The sequence below is a fragment of the Rhinoderma darwinii genome, chromosome 10 (assembly GCF_050947455.1).
Source record: "Rhinoderma darwinii isolate aRhiDar2 chromosome 10, aRhiDar2.hap1, whole genome shotgun sequence".
In the NCBI taxonomy this organism is placed as follows: Eukaryota; Metazoa; Chordata; class Amphibia; order Anura; family Rhinodermatidae; genus Rhinoderma; species Rhinoderma darwinii.
Genome location: NC_134696.1, coordinates 14,994,670 through 15,013,397, shown reverse-complemented (window position 1 = coordinate 15,013,397; position 18,728 = coordinate 14,994,670). Strand labels below are relative to the sequence as shown.

Sequence of the window (18,728 nt, the reverse complement as noted above, 5' to 3'; positions counted from 1 at the left end):
TAGGGGTGATCCATGCTAAACAACCCGATATGCCCTCAGGAATACGTAGCACGTTCTGTTTTAGGGACATGTTAGAGGTGTGGAAAGTGTTACGTGTACAATATGATTTCCCGATCTATTTTGATAGGATGTTGCTGCTAACACAATATCCATGTTTATTAAATGTATTAACCCTTTCCCGCCGCAGCCATTTCTCGGATTTTCAATTTAGTTTTTTCCTCCCCACGTTCCAAAAACCATAACGTTTTTATTTTTACAGCTACGTAATGGTAAGAGCAGAGTTCACAGCAGCACATAATCTGCACGCTCCTCTCCTGAAATATTCTGTGCTGCTGTGAACTCTGCTCTTACCATTACGTAGCTCTCAGTCTGTTACCTGTCCTCAAGAACACCTTCACATGATTGGCAAGTCACCACCGCGCACAAGATCCGCACGCTCATCTCCTGAAATACTCTGTGCTGCTGTGAACTCTGCTCTTACCATTACGTGGTGACTTGCCAATCATGAAGGTGTTATTGAGGACAGTAGAGGAGGAGAGGTAACAGATGAGAGCTACATAATGGTAAGAGCAGAGTTCACAGCAGCACTGAATCTGCACGCTCATCTCCTGAAATACTCTGTGCTGCCTTAAACTCTGTGGACAGGTCAGGATCCTGTTTCTTTTAAATGCTGCACTGTAGCGCAGCCTTATATAGTGGATCGAGCGGGTTCCCTAGCAGCATTTAAAAGAAACAGGATCCTGACCTGTCCACAGAGTTTAAGGCAGCACAGAGTATTTCAGGAGATGAGCACGGCCGGCCACAGGCAGCCGGTCGTTTTTCCGAGCCGTGCTCCCATTATGCACACGACCGTAAAAACACCCATTATTGCGGGTCGTAATTACGACCCGCAATAACGGGCTCATAGACTTCTGTTACCCACGGGTACCTTCCCGTTTTCTCACGGGAAGGTGCCCGTGCCGTTAAAAAAATAGAACATGTTCTATTTTTCTATTTTACGGGCCGTGCTGCTATAATTGGGGTATGTTCACATGACAGCGTCCGTAACGGCTGAAATTACAGGGATGTTTCCGCCTGAAAACATCCCCGTAATTTCAGCCATAACGGCATGTGCAGGCGCTTGAACGCCGCGTCTATTACGGACGTAATTGGCGCAGCTATTCATTGGAGTCAATGAATAACGGCTCCAGTTACGGCCAAAGAAGTGACCGGTCACTTCTTTGACGCGGGCGTCTATTTACGCGCCGTCATTTGACAGCGGCGCGTAAATATACGCCTCGTGTGAACAGACAAACGTCTGCCCATTGCTTTCAATGGGAAGACGTTTGTTAACGCTATTGAGGCGCTATTTTCGGGCGTAATTCGGAGGAAAAAAATGCCCGAATTACGTCCGTAATTAGTGCGTGTGAACACACCCTTATAATGACAGCACAGCTCGCAAAAGCGGCCGGCTGCCCGTGGCCGGCCGTGCTCGTAATTACGAGTCGTAATTACGAGCACGGTCCGTAAAATAAAAAATTTGAACATGTTCTATCTTTTTAACGGCACGGGCACCTTCCCGTGAGAAAACGGGAAGGTACCCATGGCTAACAGAAGTCTATGGGCCCGCTATTTCGGGTCGTAATTACGACCCGTAATAACGGGTGTTTTTACGGTCGTGTGCATGAGGCCCCGTAATGACGGGTGGCTACATGTGTGCACCCGTCATTACGGCAGCGTTGCTAGGTGACGTCAGTAAATAGTCACTCTCCAGGGTGCTGAAAGAGTTAACTGATCGGCAGTAACTGTTTCAGCACCCTGGACAGTGACTACCGATCACAATATAGAGTACCTGTAAAAAAAAAAAAGACGTTCATACTTACCGGGAACTCCCTGCTTCCCCCAGTCCGGTCTCCTGGCCGTTGCCTTGATGACGCGTCCCTCGCGACATCTGGCCCGACATTCCTTGATGACGATGCAGCCCATGTGAGCGCTGCAGCCAATCACGGGCTGCAGAGGCCTCTGCAGCCAATCACAGGCTGCAGAGGCCTCTGCAGCCAATCACAGGCTGCCGCATAAGAAAAGAAGGTCGGACTGGAGGAAGAAGAGGGACTCTTCACCAAGACAACGACCAGGTACATATGAAATGCTTTTTATTTTATTTTTAATCAGCAGCCTCTTTTCTCTATCAGTGATTGATAGAGATAAGTGGCTGCCGATTTGTATAATATTTTTGACCAGGTTCGGTCAAAACGGGTTCGGCCAAACCCGGTGAAGTTCGGATTCGCTGCAAACCGAACTTTTCCGGAAGTTCGGCCCGAAACCGGGTTCGGTTGTCCCGGTTCGCTCATCTCTAATTACAGCGATACCAAATTTATATAGTTTTTTTATGTTTTACTACTTTTACAAGGGAAAAACTGATGGTTCAAAATAAAATTTGAGTTTTGTTGCCACATTCTGAGAGACATAACTTATTTATTTTATTTTATTCAGCGGTATGAGGGCTTATTTTTTGCAAGGCGATCTGTAGTTTCTATTAGTAGCATTTTGGGCTACATGTTACTCTTTGATCACTTTTTATTACATTTTTTGTAGAAGACAAAGTCACCAAAAAACAGCGATTCTGGCGTTTAAAATGTTTTATTTTTACGGTGTTCACCGTGCGGACTAAATAATGATATATTGTAGTAGTTGAGACCTTTACGAATGTATCGATACCAGATATGATAATGTTTTTTTTACATTGTGCTTGAGGGAAAATGGGAAAAAGTTTATTTTAATGTCTTAAAAAAACTTTTATTACATGTCCGCCTATGGGACTTGAATCAGCGATCGTTGCATCACTTGCATGATATACTGCAATACCAATGTATTGCAGTATATCATGATACTGACGCTCTCCTCCTATGAATCACTTCTGGAGGCAGGGCTTCATTTGAGTCCAAAGATGGCCAAGCTGAGGGCCTTCATCAGGCCTCCAGGCTGCCATTCCAACCAACGGCTTGTGCATAGCGGCCGTTGCAACTTTGCAGTGGGCCACCCTCCGGTTTCTAATCATTTAAATGCCTCGGTCGCTATTGACCGCGGCATTTAACGGGTTAAACTAGCGGGATCGTGCTTAAATGGGATGCCACTCGTTACCCTGAAGTGTTGACTGAACAAACAGCCGACACACTCATTCTATGGGGCGGGCTCAGCCCGTGAGGCCGCTCCATACTCCCCCACCCAGCGTGCAACATATATATATATATATGGCAGATCTCGGGAAGGCGTTAAAAAGATGAGTTAAAATGATTAAACGCTTTTTCACAGTTATATGATTGCTATAAGGACAAGGTTATTTCTTTTTCACAGATACAGAATATGTATAATGTCCCATATATAGAGTTCTTTATTCATATGCAGGTAGTTTCATATCTCAATAACTTGGCTTTAAATAAGAAAAAGGCTTTTTATCCATCAGCTTTAATAATCTTTATCTATTGCTCCACAACTGCCTATTTATATAATACACTGTTTATTACAGCAGTCTGGAAATACATCAATTATCCTGCCATCAGAAGAAACAATGGAGGGAGGTTCTGGATCCAGAGCTGTCAATGGAGGAAATATCTTCTAAATTTATTACAGGATATTTTAGGGTAAAGAAGATGGTACAATGCACATACATATATATAGATACAGTGAAGGAAATAAGTATTTGATCCCTTGCTGATTTTGTAAGTTTGCCCACTGTCAAAGACATGAACAGTCTAGAATTTTTAGGCTAGGTTAATTTTACCAGTGAGAGATAGATTATATATAAAAAAAAAAAAAAAAGAAAATCACATAGTCAAAATTATATATATTTATTTGCATTGTGCACAGAGAAATAAGTATTTGATCCCCTACCAACCATTAAGAGTTCAGCCTCCTCCAGACCAGTTACACGCTCCAAATCAACTTGGTGCCTGCATTAAAGACAGCTGTCTTAAATGGTCACCTGTATAAAAGACTCCTGTCCACAGACTCAATTAATCAGTCTGACTCTAACCTCTACAACATGGGCAAGACCAAAGAGCTTTCTAAGGATATCAGGGACAAGATCATAGACCTGCACAAGGCTGGAATGGGCTACAAAACCATAAGTAAGACGCTGGGTGAGAAGGAGACAACTGTTGGTGCAATAGTAAGAAAATGGAAGACATACAAAATGACTGTCAATCGACATCGATCTGGGGCTCCATGCAAAATCTCACCTCGTGGGGTACCCTTGATCCTGAGGAAGGTGAGAGCTCAGCCGAAAACTACACGGGGGGGGACTTGTTAATGATCTCAAGGCAGCTGGGACCACAGTCACCAAGAAAACCATTGGTAACACATTACGCCGTAATGGATTAAAATCCTGCAGTGCCCGCAAGGTCCCCCTGCTCAGGAATGCACATGTACAGGCCCGTCTGAAGTTTGCAAATGAACATCTGGATGATTCTGAGAGTGATTGGGAGAAGGTGCTGTGGTCAGATGAGACTAAAATTGAGCTCTTTGGCATTTACTCAACTCGCCGTGTTTGGAGGAAGAGAAATGCTGCCTATGACCCAAAGAACGCCGTCCCCACGTTCAAGCATGGAGGTGGAAACATTATGTTTTGGGGGTGTTTCTCTGCTAAGGGCACAGGACTACTTCACCGCATCAATGTGAGAATGGATGGAGCCATGTACCGTCAAATCCTGAGTGACAACCTCCTTCCCTCCACCAGGACATTAAAAATGGCTTGTGGCTGGGTCTTCCAGCACGACAATGACCCGAAACATACAGCCAAGGCAACAAAGGAGTGGCTCAAAAAGAAGCACATTAAGGTCATGGAGTGGCCTAGCCAGTCTCCAGACCTTAATCCCATCGAAAACTTATGGAGGGAGCTGAAGATCCGAGTTGCCAAGCAACAGCCTCGAAATCTTAATGATTTACAGATGATCTGCAAAGAGGAGTGGGCCAAAATTCCATCTAACATGTGTGCAAACCTCATCATCAACTACAAAAAACGTCTGACTGCTATGCTTGCCAACAAGGGTTTTTCCACCAAGTATTAAGTCTTGTTTGCCAAAGGGATCAAATACTTATTTCTCTGTGCACAATGCAAATAAATATATATAATTTTGACAATGTGATTTTCTTTTTTTTTTTTTATATAATCTATCTCTCCCTGGTAAAATTAACCTAGCCTAAAAATTCTAGACTGTTCATGTCTTTGACAGTGGGCAAACTTACAAAATCAGCAAGGGATCAAATACTTATTTCCTTCACTGTATATATATACCGTTCAAAAGTTTGGGGTCACCCAGACAATTTTGTGTTTTCCATGAAAACTCACACTTATATTTATCAAATGAGTTGCAAAATGACGAAAAAATATAGTCAAGACATTGACAAGTTTAGAAATAATTATTTTTATTTGAAATAATAATTTTCTCTTTCAAACTTTGCTTTCGTCAAAGAATTCTCCATTTGCAGCAATTACAGCATTGCAGACCTTTGGCATTCTAGCTGTTAATTTGCTGAGCTAATCGGGAGAAATTTCACCCCATGCTTCCAGAAGCCCCTCCCACAAGTTGGATTGGCTTGATGGGCACTTCTTGCGTACCATATGGTCAAGCTGCTCCCACAACAGTTCTATGGGGTTGAGATCTGGTGACTGCGCTTTTTTGGCGGTTCTTTTTTCCGATTGTGAGCTAATTGTTATTCATGTTATCTGTATTTAAACCTTTGTTAATCGCACTGTGTGTATTGGCCTGATGAAGACGCCGGTCCGGCATTGAAACGCGTAGCCTATCCACTGTTAATAAATACTTTTAATGCTTTAATCACCTAACTTTGCCATTATTAGCAGCGCCTTTGGTACATTTTTCTACTCCTTTTTACTGTTTCCTGACAGCAAACTTCGTTTTGTTGTGCAACGGACCCGGCAGCAGCTATATTCATCTCTCGTCCTGTTGTGACACCTGCCTGTGTTTACAACTGAAGGTGAGCACTTTTTTTATATTAGTAGCTCCATTTTTTTATCCTGTTTTTATTGCACTATGTGGCGCCGTGTCTTTTTCTCTCTCTCCTAGTTTGCCCATATTAATCTTTTCCTTTTTATTAGCCAGTCTCAGATATGGCTTTTTCTTTTCCACTCTGCCCTGAAGGCCCCGCATCCCGGAGTTGCCTCTTCACTGTAGACGTTGACACTGGCATTTTGCGGGTACTATTTAATGAAGCTGCCAGTTGAGGGCCTGTGAGGCATCTATTTCTCAAACTAGAGACTCTAATGTACTTGTCTTGTTGCTCAGTTGTGCAGCGGGGCCTCCCACTTCTCTTTCTACTCTGGTTAGAGCCTGTTTGTGCTGTCCTCTGAAGGGAGTAGTACACACCGTTGTAGGAAATCTTCAGTTTCTTGGCAATTCTCGCATGGAATAGTCTTCATTTCTAAGAACAAGAATAGACTGTCGAGTTTCACATGAAAGCTCTCTTTTTCTAGCCATTTGGAGAGTTTAATCGAACCCACAAATGTAATGCTCCAGATTCTCAACTAGCTCAAAGGAAGGTCAGTTTTATAGCTCCTCTAAACAGCAAAACTGTTTACAGCGGTGCTAACATAATTGCACAAGGGTTTTCAAGTGTTTTCTAATCATCCATTAGCCTTCTAACACAGTTAGCAAACACAATGTACCATTAGAACACTGGAGTGATGGTTGCTGGAAATGGGCCTCTATACACCTATGTTGATATTGCATTAGAAACCAGACGTTTGCAGCTAGAATAGTCATTTACCACGTTAACAATGTATAGAGTGTATTTCTGATCAATTTAATGTTATCTTCATTGAAAAAAACTGTGCTTTTCTTTCAAAAATAAGGAAATTTATAAGTGACCCTAAACTTTTTAACAGTAGTGTACATATACAGATACTACCATTTAGTACTGTAATAACATATGAGTACACCATAGGTAAAATGCAAAAAGATTTTTATTATATTTAATCACAAATAGTAAAAACAATAGCCAGCACAACCTAAAAAAAATAACAAACAAACTTAAAACAACATGGTAGTGGTGGGGGGACTACAACATATAGAGCAGCTTATCACACCAGTACAGTACAAAAAATAGCAGCAAATAATAGAGTATCTAATGAAATGGCAATACATATTGCACAAAGAGACAAGAAATGTATACACTCAATATATTACTGTTTATCAGTGTTGCCTCAAAAACTATATAAGATGTCTATAACATGGATATCGCTAGCTTAAGATACCAACCACTGTGCTGCATAGTGAGTCCCAACTATAACCAAACCACCACCACAGAACCCCTGATTTTGATTGTTAGATCTTTTTAAGCTTAACATATTAAGTAATGACAAGCAGACTTTGTGAGTTTCAACCTACTTCTCCTTGTGAGCTGCAATATATATGAAACCCTTATAGTCAGTAATGTCACTCACAGCCATGCTCTCCTTGACATTACAGTCATCAATGATAAAACCTTCTCCAACTAGAGCTTTCCTGATAAAATCCTCATCATATGTGAAAACATGGAACGTGTCTTTCCCAACTGTGAAATATGTTGCATCTAAAACCCCAATTATTATCAGGTGTCCTCCAGGTTTCAGCAACCTAGAGAACTTCCTCATATATCTGATGTAATCATCTTGATCTTTGCTGATAACATCCAGAAGACCAGTACTAAGGACACAATCGGCTGGTGGTAAGACCAGCGGGTCTGTTATATTCTCTTTCTCCAGGACGCATTTCACAACATGTTGAATGGCTGATCTCAGTTTTCCTTCTTTGTCCTCAAACTGGTCACTGGAAAATAAAAAAGACAAGGAAAGTGATTGACCCACAGTCAACATCAACATGGTGGCTCAGGAGTTAGCACTGGACAATTGACTTGCAATACTAGAGGTAAATCTTGAAATATTCCAATGCTGATGCACTAAGTGTCAGGCTTATACTGTGATTTTAAAGGATTCATTTATATGATATTGCCCCCTACAGATAAGAATATTTAACTGCGTGTAATAGAATTTTTAAGTTTGACTTCAGTATTAACAGAGCACACATTTTTGTGAACCTCCTTTGTTGTATCAGGAGTAGAGATGAGCGAACTTTTCAAAAGTTCGGTTCGGCTAGTTCGCCGAATTTCACAAAAAAGTTTGATTCGGACCGAACTAGTTCGGACCGAACCTGTCATTTCCGTGCGCCGAGCATGCTACTGTCCAGGGTGCTGATAGAGTTAATGGGCTGCACTAACTCTTTTAGCAACCTTGACAGTACATGATCGGCGCGCGGAAAATTAAATTTTAATGTAATAAAAAAATAAAAATAATATGTTCATACTTACTTTCCTCCTGTCCGGCCTCCAGCGATGACGTTTCATTCCTTTCGCCGCTGCAGCCAATCACAGACTGTAGTGGCGGTCACGCACGTCAGGATGACGCTTAATCCCACGTGACCGCCTCTGCAGCCAATCACAGGCTGCAGCGGCGACATGGATGAAACGTCATCGCTGGAGGCCGGACAGGAGGAAAGTAAGTATGAACTTATTATTTTTTTTTTTGGGCATGTATGTATGTTGTCATGTATGTATGTATGTATATATGTGCATGTATGTTTGCATGTATGTTGGCATGTATGTATATATGTGCATGTGTGTATGTATATTTGCATGTATATATTTGCATGTATGTATGTTTGTTTGCATGTATGTTTGCATGAATGTATATTTGTATGTATGTATGTTTGCATGTATGTTTGCATGAATGTATGTTTGCATGTATGTATGTTGTCATGTATGTATGTTGTCATGTATGTATGTATGTATGTATGTATGTATGTATGTTGTCATGTATGTATGTATATATGTGCATGTATGTTTGCATGTATGTATATATGTGCATGTTTGTATGTATATTTGCATGTATACATTTGCATGTATGTATGTATGTTTGCATGTGTGTATGTTTGCATGTATGTATGTTTGCATGTATGTATGTTGTCATGTATGTATGTATGTTGGCATGTATGTATATATGTGCATGTGTGTATGTATATTTGCATGTATATATGTGCATGTATGTATGTTTGCATTTATGTATGTTTGCATGTATATATGTATGTATGTTTGCATGTATGTATGTTGTCATGTATGTATGTATATATGTGCATGTATGTTTGCATGTATGTTAGCATGTATGTATATATGTGCATGTTTGTATGTATATTTGCATGTATGTATGTATGTATGTATGTTTGCATGAATGTATATTTGCATGCATGTATGTTGTCATGTATGTATGTTGTCATGTATGTATGTATGTATATATGTGCATGTATGTTTGCATGTATGTTGGCATGTATGTATATATGTGCATGTTTGTATGTATATTTGCATGTATATATTTGCATGTATGTATGTATGTTTGCATGTATGTATGTTGTCATGTATGTTTGCATGTTTTTATTTTTGCATGTATGTTTGCATGCATGTTTATATATGTGCATGTATGTAATTATGTTTGCATGTATTTATGTTTGCATGTATATTTGTGCATGCTTGTATATATGTATGTATGTATCTTTGCATGTTTTTTTGTATGTATGTATGTTTTCATGTGTGTGTGTATGCATGTATGTATGATAGTTTGCATGTATGTATGTATATATGTGTGTATGTTTGCATGTATATATGTGCATGGTTGTATGTTTGTATATATGTATGTATGTATGTTTGTATATATGTAAGTATGTATGTTTGCATGTATGTTTGTTTGTATATATGTCTGTATGGCCATGTATGATACTGTCTGCTGGTGCCCTGTATCTAAGTCAACTTCGCGGCAGGCTTCTATACATGGTATAACAGTCAGTATCACACATTAAACTGAATCTAAGCCTACGGCATGTTTTATTTCATTATTATTTTTTTTTACAGGTTTGGTGTTTGGACTACGTCGGTTTCGAGGACTACTTCGAAGACGGTTTTTTTTCTACAATAAAATGGTTAATGAGGGTTGTGTTGGGGGTGCTTTATTTCAATAAAATATTTTATCTATATCTTTGTCTTTTTCTTTTCAAATTTTATTACTACCACTTTAGTAATGGCCGCTGTCTGAGTGACAACATCCATTACTAAGGCGAGGCTTAGTGTTAGCCGGTGCAGAGGCTAACACTAACCACCATTATTACCCCGGTACCCACCACCACCAGGGGTGCCGGGAAGAGCCAGGTACGATCCAGTACCCGACCATCTGTTGTGATGGTCGGGCTCTGGGGCGGCCGCAGGCTGGTATCATGAGGCTGGGAAGGGCCAAAAACAGTGGACCTTCCCACCCTTGTAATGCTAGGCTGCTACTGCTGTGTTGTATCTGGCTGGTTATAAAAGTGGGGGGGGGACCCCACGTCATTTTTTTAAATTATTTATTTTATTATTTTTTTTTTTTTAAAAATCCCACCCAATTTATCATAACCAGCCACATACAACACAGTGTTATTAGCCTGGGAATGGACAAAACCAGTGGCCCTTCCCACCCATGTAATGCCAGACTGCTGCGGCCTTGTATATGGCTGGTTATTAAAAATGTGGGGGACCCAACGTCTATTGTTAAATTTGTTAAATTTAAAAAAAAAACGATGTGGGTTCCCCTCCATTTTTATAACCAGCCCGATACAACACAGCAGCAGCAGCCTAGCATTACAAGGGAGGGAAGGTCCACTGTTTTTGGCCCTTCCCAGCCTCATAATACCAGCCTACGGCCGCCCGAGTACCCGACCATCACAACAGATGGTTGGGTACCGGATCGTACCAAGCTCTTCCCGGCACCCCTGGTGGTGGTGGGTACCAGGGTAATAATGGGTGGTTAGTGCTAGCCTCTGCACCGGCTAACACTAAGTACCGCCTTAATAATGGACGCTGTCAATCAGCCAACTGCCATTATCTAGGCACTAATAAAGTTTAAAAAAAACACAAAGACAATTTTTTTTTATTGAAATAAGAAATCCCCAACAAAACCCTCGTTAACCATTTTATTAAAATTTGAAAAAACGTAGATCTACGCAGTAGTCCAACGAATCGAAGATGTAGTCCAATCGGTACATCAAAATCTGCAACAACATAAAAAAACAGTTATCAATGTGAACAATACCAATACTTCTACTCACCTACACACATATATACACGCACACACAAACAAACAACCATACACAAACACACACATATACACAAACACACATATACACATATAAACAAACACACCCATATACACAAACACACACATATACAAAAACACACACACACAAACATATACACAAATACACCCATATATACACACACATATACACAAACACATATACACAAACACATATACACAAACACACCCATATATACACAAACACACACATAAACACACACCCATATACACAAACACACACATATACAAAAACACACACACACAAACATCTACACACAAACATATACACATACACCCATATATACACACACACACACACACACACACACACATATACACAAACATATACACAAACACATATACACAAACACACCCATATATACACAAACACACATAAACACACATATACACAAACACACATATAAAAACAAAAACAGACAAAGACACATACCCAAACACACACACTGTTTCTTTTAAATGCTGCTGGGGAACCCGCTCGATCCACTATATAAGGCTGCGCTATAGTGCAGCATTTAAAAGAAACAGGATCCTGACCTGTCCATAGAGTTTAAGGCAGCACAGAGCATTCAGGAGATGAGCATGCAGATTCAGTGCTGCTGGTAACTCTGCTCTTACCATTATGTAGCTCTCAGTCTGTTACCTCTCCTCCACTCCTGTCCTCAAGAACACCTTCACATGATTGGCAAGTCACCACCTAATGGTAAGAGCAGAGTTCACAGCAGCACAGAGTATTTCAGGAGATGAGCGTGCGGATCTTGTGCGGGGTGGTGACTTGCCAATCATGTGAAGGTGTTATTGAGGACAGGAGTGGAGGAGAGGTAACAGACTGAGCTATGTAATGGTAAGAGCAGAGTTCACAACAGGACAGAATCTGCACGCTCCCCTCCTGAAATATTCTGTGCTGCTGTGAACTCTGCTCTTACCATTATGTAGCTCTCAGTCTGTTACCTCTCCTCCACTCCTGTCCTCAAGAACACCTTCACATGATTGGCAAGTCACCACGTAATGGTAAGAGCAGAGTTCACAGCAGCACAGAGTATTTCAGGAGATGAGCGTGCGGATCTTGTGCGGGGTGGTGACTTGCCAATCATGTGAAGGTGTTATTGAGGACAGGAGTGGAGGAGAGGTAACAGACTGAGCTACGTAATGGTAAGAGCAGAGTTCACAGCAGCACAGAATCTGCACGCTCCTCTCCTGAAATATTCTGTGCTGCTGTGAACTCTGCTCTTACCATTACGTAGCTCTCAGTCTGTTACCTCTCCTCTACTCCTGTCCTCAAGAACACCTTCACATGATTGGCAAGTCACCACCGCGCACAAGATCCGCACGCTCATCTCCTGAAATACTCTGTGCTGCTGTGAACTCTGCTCTTACCGTTACGTGGTGACTTGCCAATCATGAAGGTGTTATTGAGGACAGTAGTGGAGGAGAGGTAACAGACTGAGAGCTACGTAATGGTAAGAGCAGAGTTCACAGCAGCACTGAATCTGCACGCTCATCTCCTGAAATACTCTGTGCTGCCTTAAACTCTGTGGACAGGTCAGGATCCTGTTTCTTTTAAATGCTGCACTGTAGCGCAGCCTTATATAGTGGATCGAGCGGGTTCCCTAGCAGCATTTAAAAGAATCAGGATCCTGACCTGTCCACAGAGTTTAAGGCAGCACAGAGTATTTCAGGAGATGAGCATGGCCGGCCACAGGCAGCCGGTCGTTTTTCCAAGCCGTGCTCCCATTATGCACACGACCGTAAAAACACCCGTTATTGCGGGTCGTAATTACGACCCGCAATAACGGGCTCATATACTTCTGTTACCCACGGGTACCTTCCCGTTTTCTCACGGGAAGGTGCCCGTGCCGTTAAAAAAATAGAACATGTTCTATTTTTCTATTTTACGGGCCGTGCTGCTATAATTAGGGTATGTTCACATGACAGCGTCCGTAACGGCTGAAATTACGGGGATGTTTCCGCCTGAAAACATCCCCGTCATTTCAGCCGTAACGGCATGTGCAGGCGCTTGAACGCCACGTCCATTATGGACGTAATTGGCGCTGCTATTCAATGGAGTCAATGAAAAACGGCTCCAATTACGGCCAAAGAAGTGACCAGTCACTTCTTTGACGCGGGCGTCTATTTACGCACCGTCATTTGACAGTGGCGCGTAAATATACGCCTCGTGTGAACAGACAAACGTCTGCCCATTGCTTTCAATGGGCAGATGTTTGTCAGCGCTATCGAGGCGCTATTTTCGGGCGTAATTCGGGGCAAAAACGCCCGAATTACGTCCGTAATTAGTGCATGTGAACACACCCTTAGGGTATGTTCACACGCACTAATTACGGACGTAAATCGGGCGTTTTTGCCCCGAATTACGTATGAAAATAGCGCCTCGATAGCGCTGACAAACATCTGCCCATTGAAAGCAATGGGCAGACGTTTGTCTGTTCACACGAGGCGTATATTTACGCGCCGCTGTCAAATGACGGCGCGTAAATAGACGCCCGCGTCAAAGAAGTGACCTGTCACTTCTTTGGCCGTAATTGGAGCCGTTATTCATTGACTCCAATGAATAGCAGCGCCAATTACGTCCGTAATAGACGCGGCGTTCAAGCGCCTGCACATGCCGTAACGGCTGAAATTACGGTTATGTTTTCAGGCGGAAACATCCCCGCAATTTCAGCCGTAACGGACGCTGTCATGTGAACATACCCTTATAATGACAGCACGGCTCGCAAAAGCGGCCGGCTGCCCGTGGCTGGCCATGCTCGTAATTACGAGTCGGAATTACGAGCACGGCCCGTAAAATAAAAAAATAGAACATGTTCTATCTTTTTAACGGCACGGGCACCTTCCCGTGAGAAAACGGGAAGGTACCCGTGGCTAACAGAAGTCTATGGGCCCACTATTTCGGGTCGTAATTACGACCCGTAATAACGGGTGTTTTTACGGTCGTGTGCATGAGGCCCTGTAAGGACGGGTGGCTACATGTGTGCACCCGTCATTACGGCAGCGTTGCTAGGCGACGTCAGTAAATAGTCACTCTCCAGGGTGCTGAAAGAGTTAACTGATCGGCAGTAACTGTTTCAGCACCCTGGACAGTGACTACCGATAACAATATAGAGTACCTGTAAAGAAAAAAAGACGTTCATACTTACCGGGAACTCCCTGCTTCCTCCAGTCCGGTCTCCTGGTCGTTGCCTTGGTGACGCGTCCCTCGCGACATCCGGCCCGACATTCCTTGATGACGATGCAGCCCATGTGAGCGCTGCAGCCAATCACGGGCTGCAGAGGCCTCTGCAGCCAATCACAGGCTGCAGAGGCCTCTGCAGCCAATCACAGGCTGCCGCGTCAGAAAAGAAGGTCGGACTGGAGGAAGAAGTGGGACTCGTCACCAAGACAACGACCAGGTACGTACGAAATGCTTTTTATTTAATTTTTAATCAGCAGCCTCTTTTCTCTATCAGTGATTGATAGAGATAAGTGGCTGCCGATTTGTATCATATTTTTGACCGGGTTCGGTCAAAACGGGTTCGGCCGAACCCGGTGAAGTTCGGATTCACTGTGAACCGAACTTTTCCGGAAGTTCGGACCGAAACCGGGTTCGGTTGTCCCGGTTCGCTCATCTCTAATCAGGAGCAACAATCACAATGACAGTGGTTTCCTCTTGATATTTGGACAAAAACATCACCTGTTTTCTTCTTTCCCTTTAAGGAATGTTGATGTGTGGCCCCAATAAAATGCCCCCGTACGTTCATCCACCCATCTCTTCAGCTCCATGATGCATCTGTTATTGACCTTCAGGACTATGATTTTTTTGAAAAACTCACAGGCTGAATATAGATGATGTACTAAGGAACCAATACTGAGGTCAATCAAGATATCTCCATTAATATGAGCTGCAGAAAAAAAAATTGGAATACTGAATCATCCAATTCGTTAAACCCTCACAGATTATTTGAACAAACAAGGACATATGTCTGTATCACTTCTAGCAAACTATATAATAATTGGGCAATACCCAAAATAAAACAACAGGTAAACTAATCTTTAAATGTTTTATAGGGAGAGATTTGGTGATATTTATGTCATACTTCTCACTAGTACATTATGAGCAGTCCCTCCAAAGTTATAATTATTTAGTTAGAGGTCTAGAAAGGAGAAGGAAGGCTCGTGGGTCAGTAAGTAGAACCATCCAAAAGTCTTCAATTGAATATTAAGGTGAGGTGCTCATCTGATGGGATAATATATAGTTTACCCTATGTGTCCTCAATAACCAGGGGTGTAGCTGTTCATCTGGAAATAGGAGTAAGCAAACATGGGGCGCTCCTGTGTAATATAGTCCATATATAGACCCACCTGACTGGATATCATATTCTAAGACAACACACTAGTAACACAGAAATACTGATAAGGTGTCCAAAAGGAAGATATAAGTACAGATCTTCAATTAAACTCATTATGCAGTCTCAGAAATCCTAGGAGTAGACATTATTGTATTGAAAACATTTTTTAGAAAATAAAGTCTACTCTTTAAGAATTTATGAGCTTCATTTTGGTTCCTTCGGTGTTATTGAAGAATCATATCTAGAGTTTCACTAATGACACCTGTGGTTTCTGATTTCTAGACTATACTACATAGCTGTGACCTCTGTTAGCTTTTCCTACACATTTTTTCTGGATCTACCTTATGATGACATTTTGCCCCTTTTAGTATTTGAGTTCTTGTGATGTGACTGGACCTGACCCTGTGCAGAATCTCCCAATTAATAAACCTGCTGAGCTGTCATTCATGTGCTGTCTAATGTGACAAAGAAAGTGACATCTCCATCCCAATATGACAACAACCTATAAATATGAGAATGATGGAAAAATTATATTATTTCTGCCATTAGTGGAACCTGAGCAGAAAATGATTGTCGGTCCATTCAGTTTCCAAGTATGGAGCTTTTTTATTAAACAGCAATAACATAGTTGGAAGAAGTCAGAAAATGACAGTAGCGCAAATTGTCAGATAACAGCAGATTTAACATCCTAAGCCGCCATGACACACTTTTACATCATGGAGAGCCTTAAGTAAAGACACCATGACATACAGGTACATCATGGTCATCGCGCAGGTAGGGGATCTGTGCCTATGTGATCAGCAGCAGGAGCCCGGAGGTGGTTGACTGCCGGGCTCCTGCTGTAATGACCGAGGTCAGAGAAACTTCTGATCCCAGCCTTTAACTCATCGATGTCCCTAATTATTCCAAAGCATTATACCAGGCACCACCACATTTGTTTAAACATATTAATTATATTGTACTGCGCATTGCATAAAAAAACCAAAAACGGTGACATATTAGCCTTTTTAACCCATCTCCCCCTGCCCCCCCCCCCAAAAAAGGTATAAAAGTTATTCAATAAATGATATGCACCCCAAAAAGGTACAATAAAAACTAAAACTCCACTGAGAATAAATAATCCATCATACAGCTATGTTGATGGAAAAATAAAAAAGGGTTACACGAAAATTATTTTTTTTTAATAAAAATTGCTTTTATTGTGCAATAAATCAAAAATTTTGAAAAATATATATTTAAATTTGGCACAGCCGCACTTGTATTGTCCCTTAAATTAAAGTTATATATATATATATATATATATATATATATATATATATATATATATATATATATATCATGTTCTAAACACCATAAAAAACACAAAAAATGACAGAAATTATTTTTTCTCTCGATTTTATCCTAACAAATGTACAAAGATAAACAAACTGATTGTATGTACCTCAAAATGGTGGCAATAAAAACTACAACTCCTCCAGCAAAGACACAATCCATCATACAGCTACGTCGCCGAAAAAAATTATGCCTCTCAAAATACGCCAATAAAAAAAAAATATATATAGCTTGGTTTTGAAAGCCGAAAATAGGCCAGTCCTTAAGGGGTTAAGCAATGGTAATTTAGTTGTCCTTCATTATTCCCCAAAAGATTTGCAGGGTTTTGGAGAATACAGAGTTAGGGTATGTGCACACGCTTACTAAAAAACGTCTGAAAATAGGGAGCTGTTTTCAAGGGACAAAAGCTCCTGATTTTCAGCCGTTTTTTTTGGAACTCGCGTTGTTCGTGGCGTATTTTACAGCCGTTTTTGGATCTATTTTTCTATAGTCAATGAAAAAAGGCTCCAAAAACGGCTCAAGAAGTGACATGCACTTCTTTTTCGCGGGTGTCTTTTTACGTGCCGTTTTTTATAAACGGCCATGTAAAAAATGCCCCGTCTGATTTTTCAGCCGTTTTTTGGGACGTTTACGGCCCCAAAAACGGCCAAACATACCCCGTGTGAACATACCCTTAAAAACAATGATTTTACTAAAACCTGAGACTTTTTTCAAAATATTCAATGACCAGGGCTTTACTCTGCTCCTTGGTATTTTTCAGATGACTGGGGCAATGTAGTCGCCTCCTCTGACCCCACACATACCCAAAAAAATAATAATTTGCTAAACTTATATTCAGTTGTTACAATATTTTAAGTCAATTAAACATACAATAATATACACGTCAATGAAATCAGGATACATACCCACTGTGAAAAGTTGTCTAAGATTTTCAATGATAAATTTCAAGGTGTCATCTCCAAAGGCCATGTCAGGTTTATCTGAATAGTACTGCTCTAGATGTTGTCTGGAATCAAAGTCATGTTCATGATAGAACTTATGGGGACTGGAATCCATCATCTACTCCTGTATCACAGACGGGGTGACTACCTCTAGACCGGGGCACAAGGTCTTTATATAATCACCAGGATTCAATTTACAAAGTTTGTTACTAAGAATAACTTATCTCATGATGACTTATTATATTCATGAGCCGGTCATGGGAACTTGTGTTATAATAAATTCACATAGAGAAATAATGATCTTTAAATAAACAAATCTATTTTATTGTTAAAGTAACAATGAGACAAAGAAAAACAACAAGAAACTTGCAGACAAAATACCTTTCTCATCTTTTTATTTTTTTACTTCCCTGTGTCCCTCTTGGTGCTGCTGCTATTCTGTGCTGCTGGGGTCAGGGTTTGAGCAGATTCAGCTTTCTTTCCCCTCTGACCGCTGACAATATAGTCTTTTCTTACTTTCCCTGCAGTGAGGTAACATGGGATGCAGAGTAGTGAAGACATATAGTGTGTGACACAGTGGCGTAGCGATAGGGGTCGCAATTGCCCACGGCCTCCCACACCAGAAGCTATTGCCCCTGACTTTTTTATGACCTTAGCAACGCCCCTTGCTGCTATTGCTGCATCGTTGCGTTACTTAGGAGGACCGTTGACCATGAAGAGTATTTGGGAGGCCCAAGAAGAATTTTTGCATCGGGGCACATGAGTCTTTAGCTACACCTCTGGTGTGACATCCATAGTATGCACTCCTTTGGAAACCATAGAAAACATAAAAAAATAAAAGCATGAAGACTGAGTGGATATGTGCAGGGTTCATATCTGCTGTCAGGATGCAGAGTTTATAGTCCT

General features: G+C 41.3%; 1 protein-coding gene across 1 annotated transcript; it reads right to left on the bottom strand.

The window, feature by feature from the left end:
* Window positions 1–7,381: 7,381 nt before the first annotated feature.
* Window positions 7,382–17,937, bottom strand: LOC142662493 (nicotinamide N-methyltransferase-like). Its single transcript, XM_075840701.1, has 3 exons — window positions 17,787–17,937; window positions 14,895–15,102; window positions 7,382–7,805 (listed from the first exon to the last, which is right to left on the bottom strand). The coding sequence occupies exons 1-3, from the start codon at window positions 17,935–17,937 to the stop codon at window positions 7,382–7,384; spliced, it is 783 nt and encodes a 260-aa protein (XP_075696816.1).
* Between the last annotated feature and the right edge of the window lie 791 nt (window positions 17,938–18,728).

Bases quoted from the DNA above. Each gene is read 5' to 3' on its own strand.
- LOC142662493 (XM_075840701.1), bottom strand. From the start codon at position 17,937: ATGGATTCCAGTCCCCATAAGTTCTATCATGAACATGACTTTGATTCC. The intron at 15,103-17,786 runs GTATGTATCCTG...TTTTTTCTGCAG, and splicing joins TAGACAACTTTTCACAGTGG to CTCATATTAATGGAGATATC. The intron at 7,806-14,894 runs GTGATGTTTTTG...TTTATTTTCCAG, and splicing joins AAAGGGAAAGAAGAAAACAG to TGACCAGTTTGAGGACAAAG.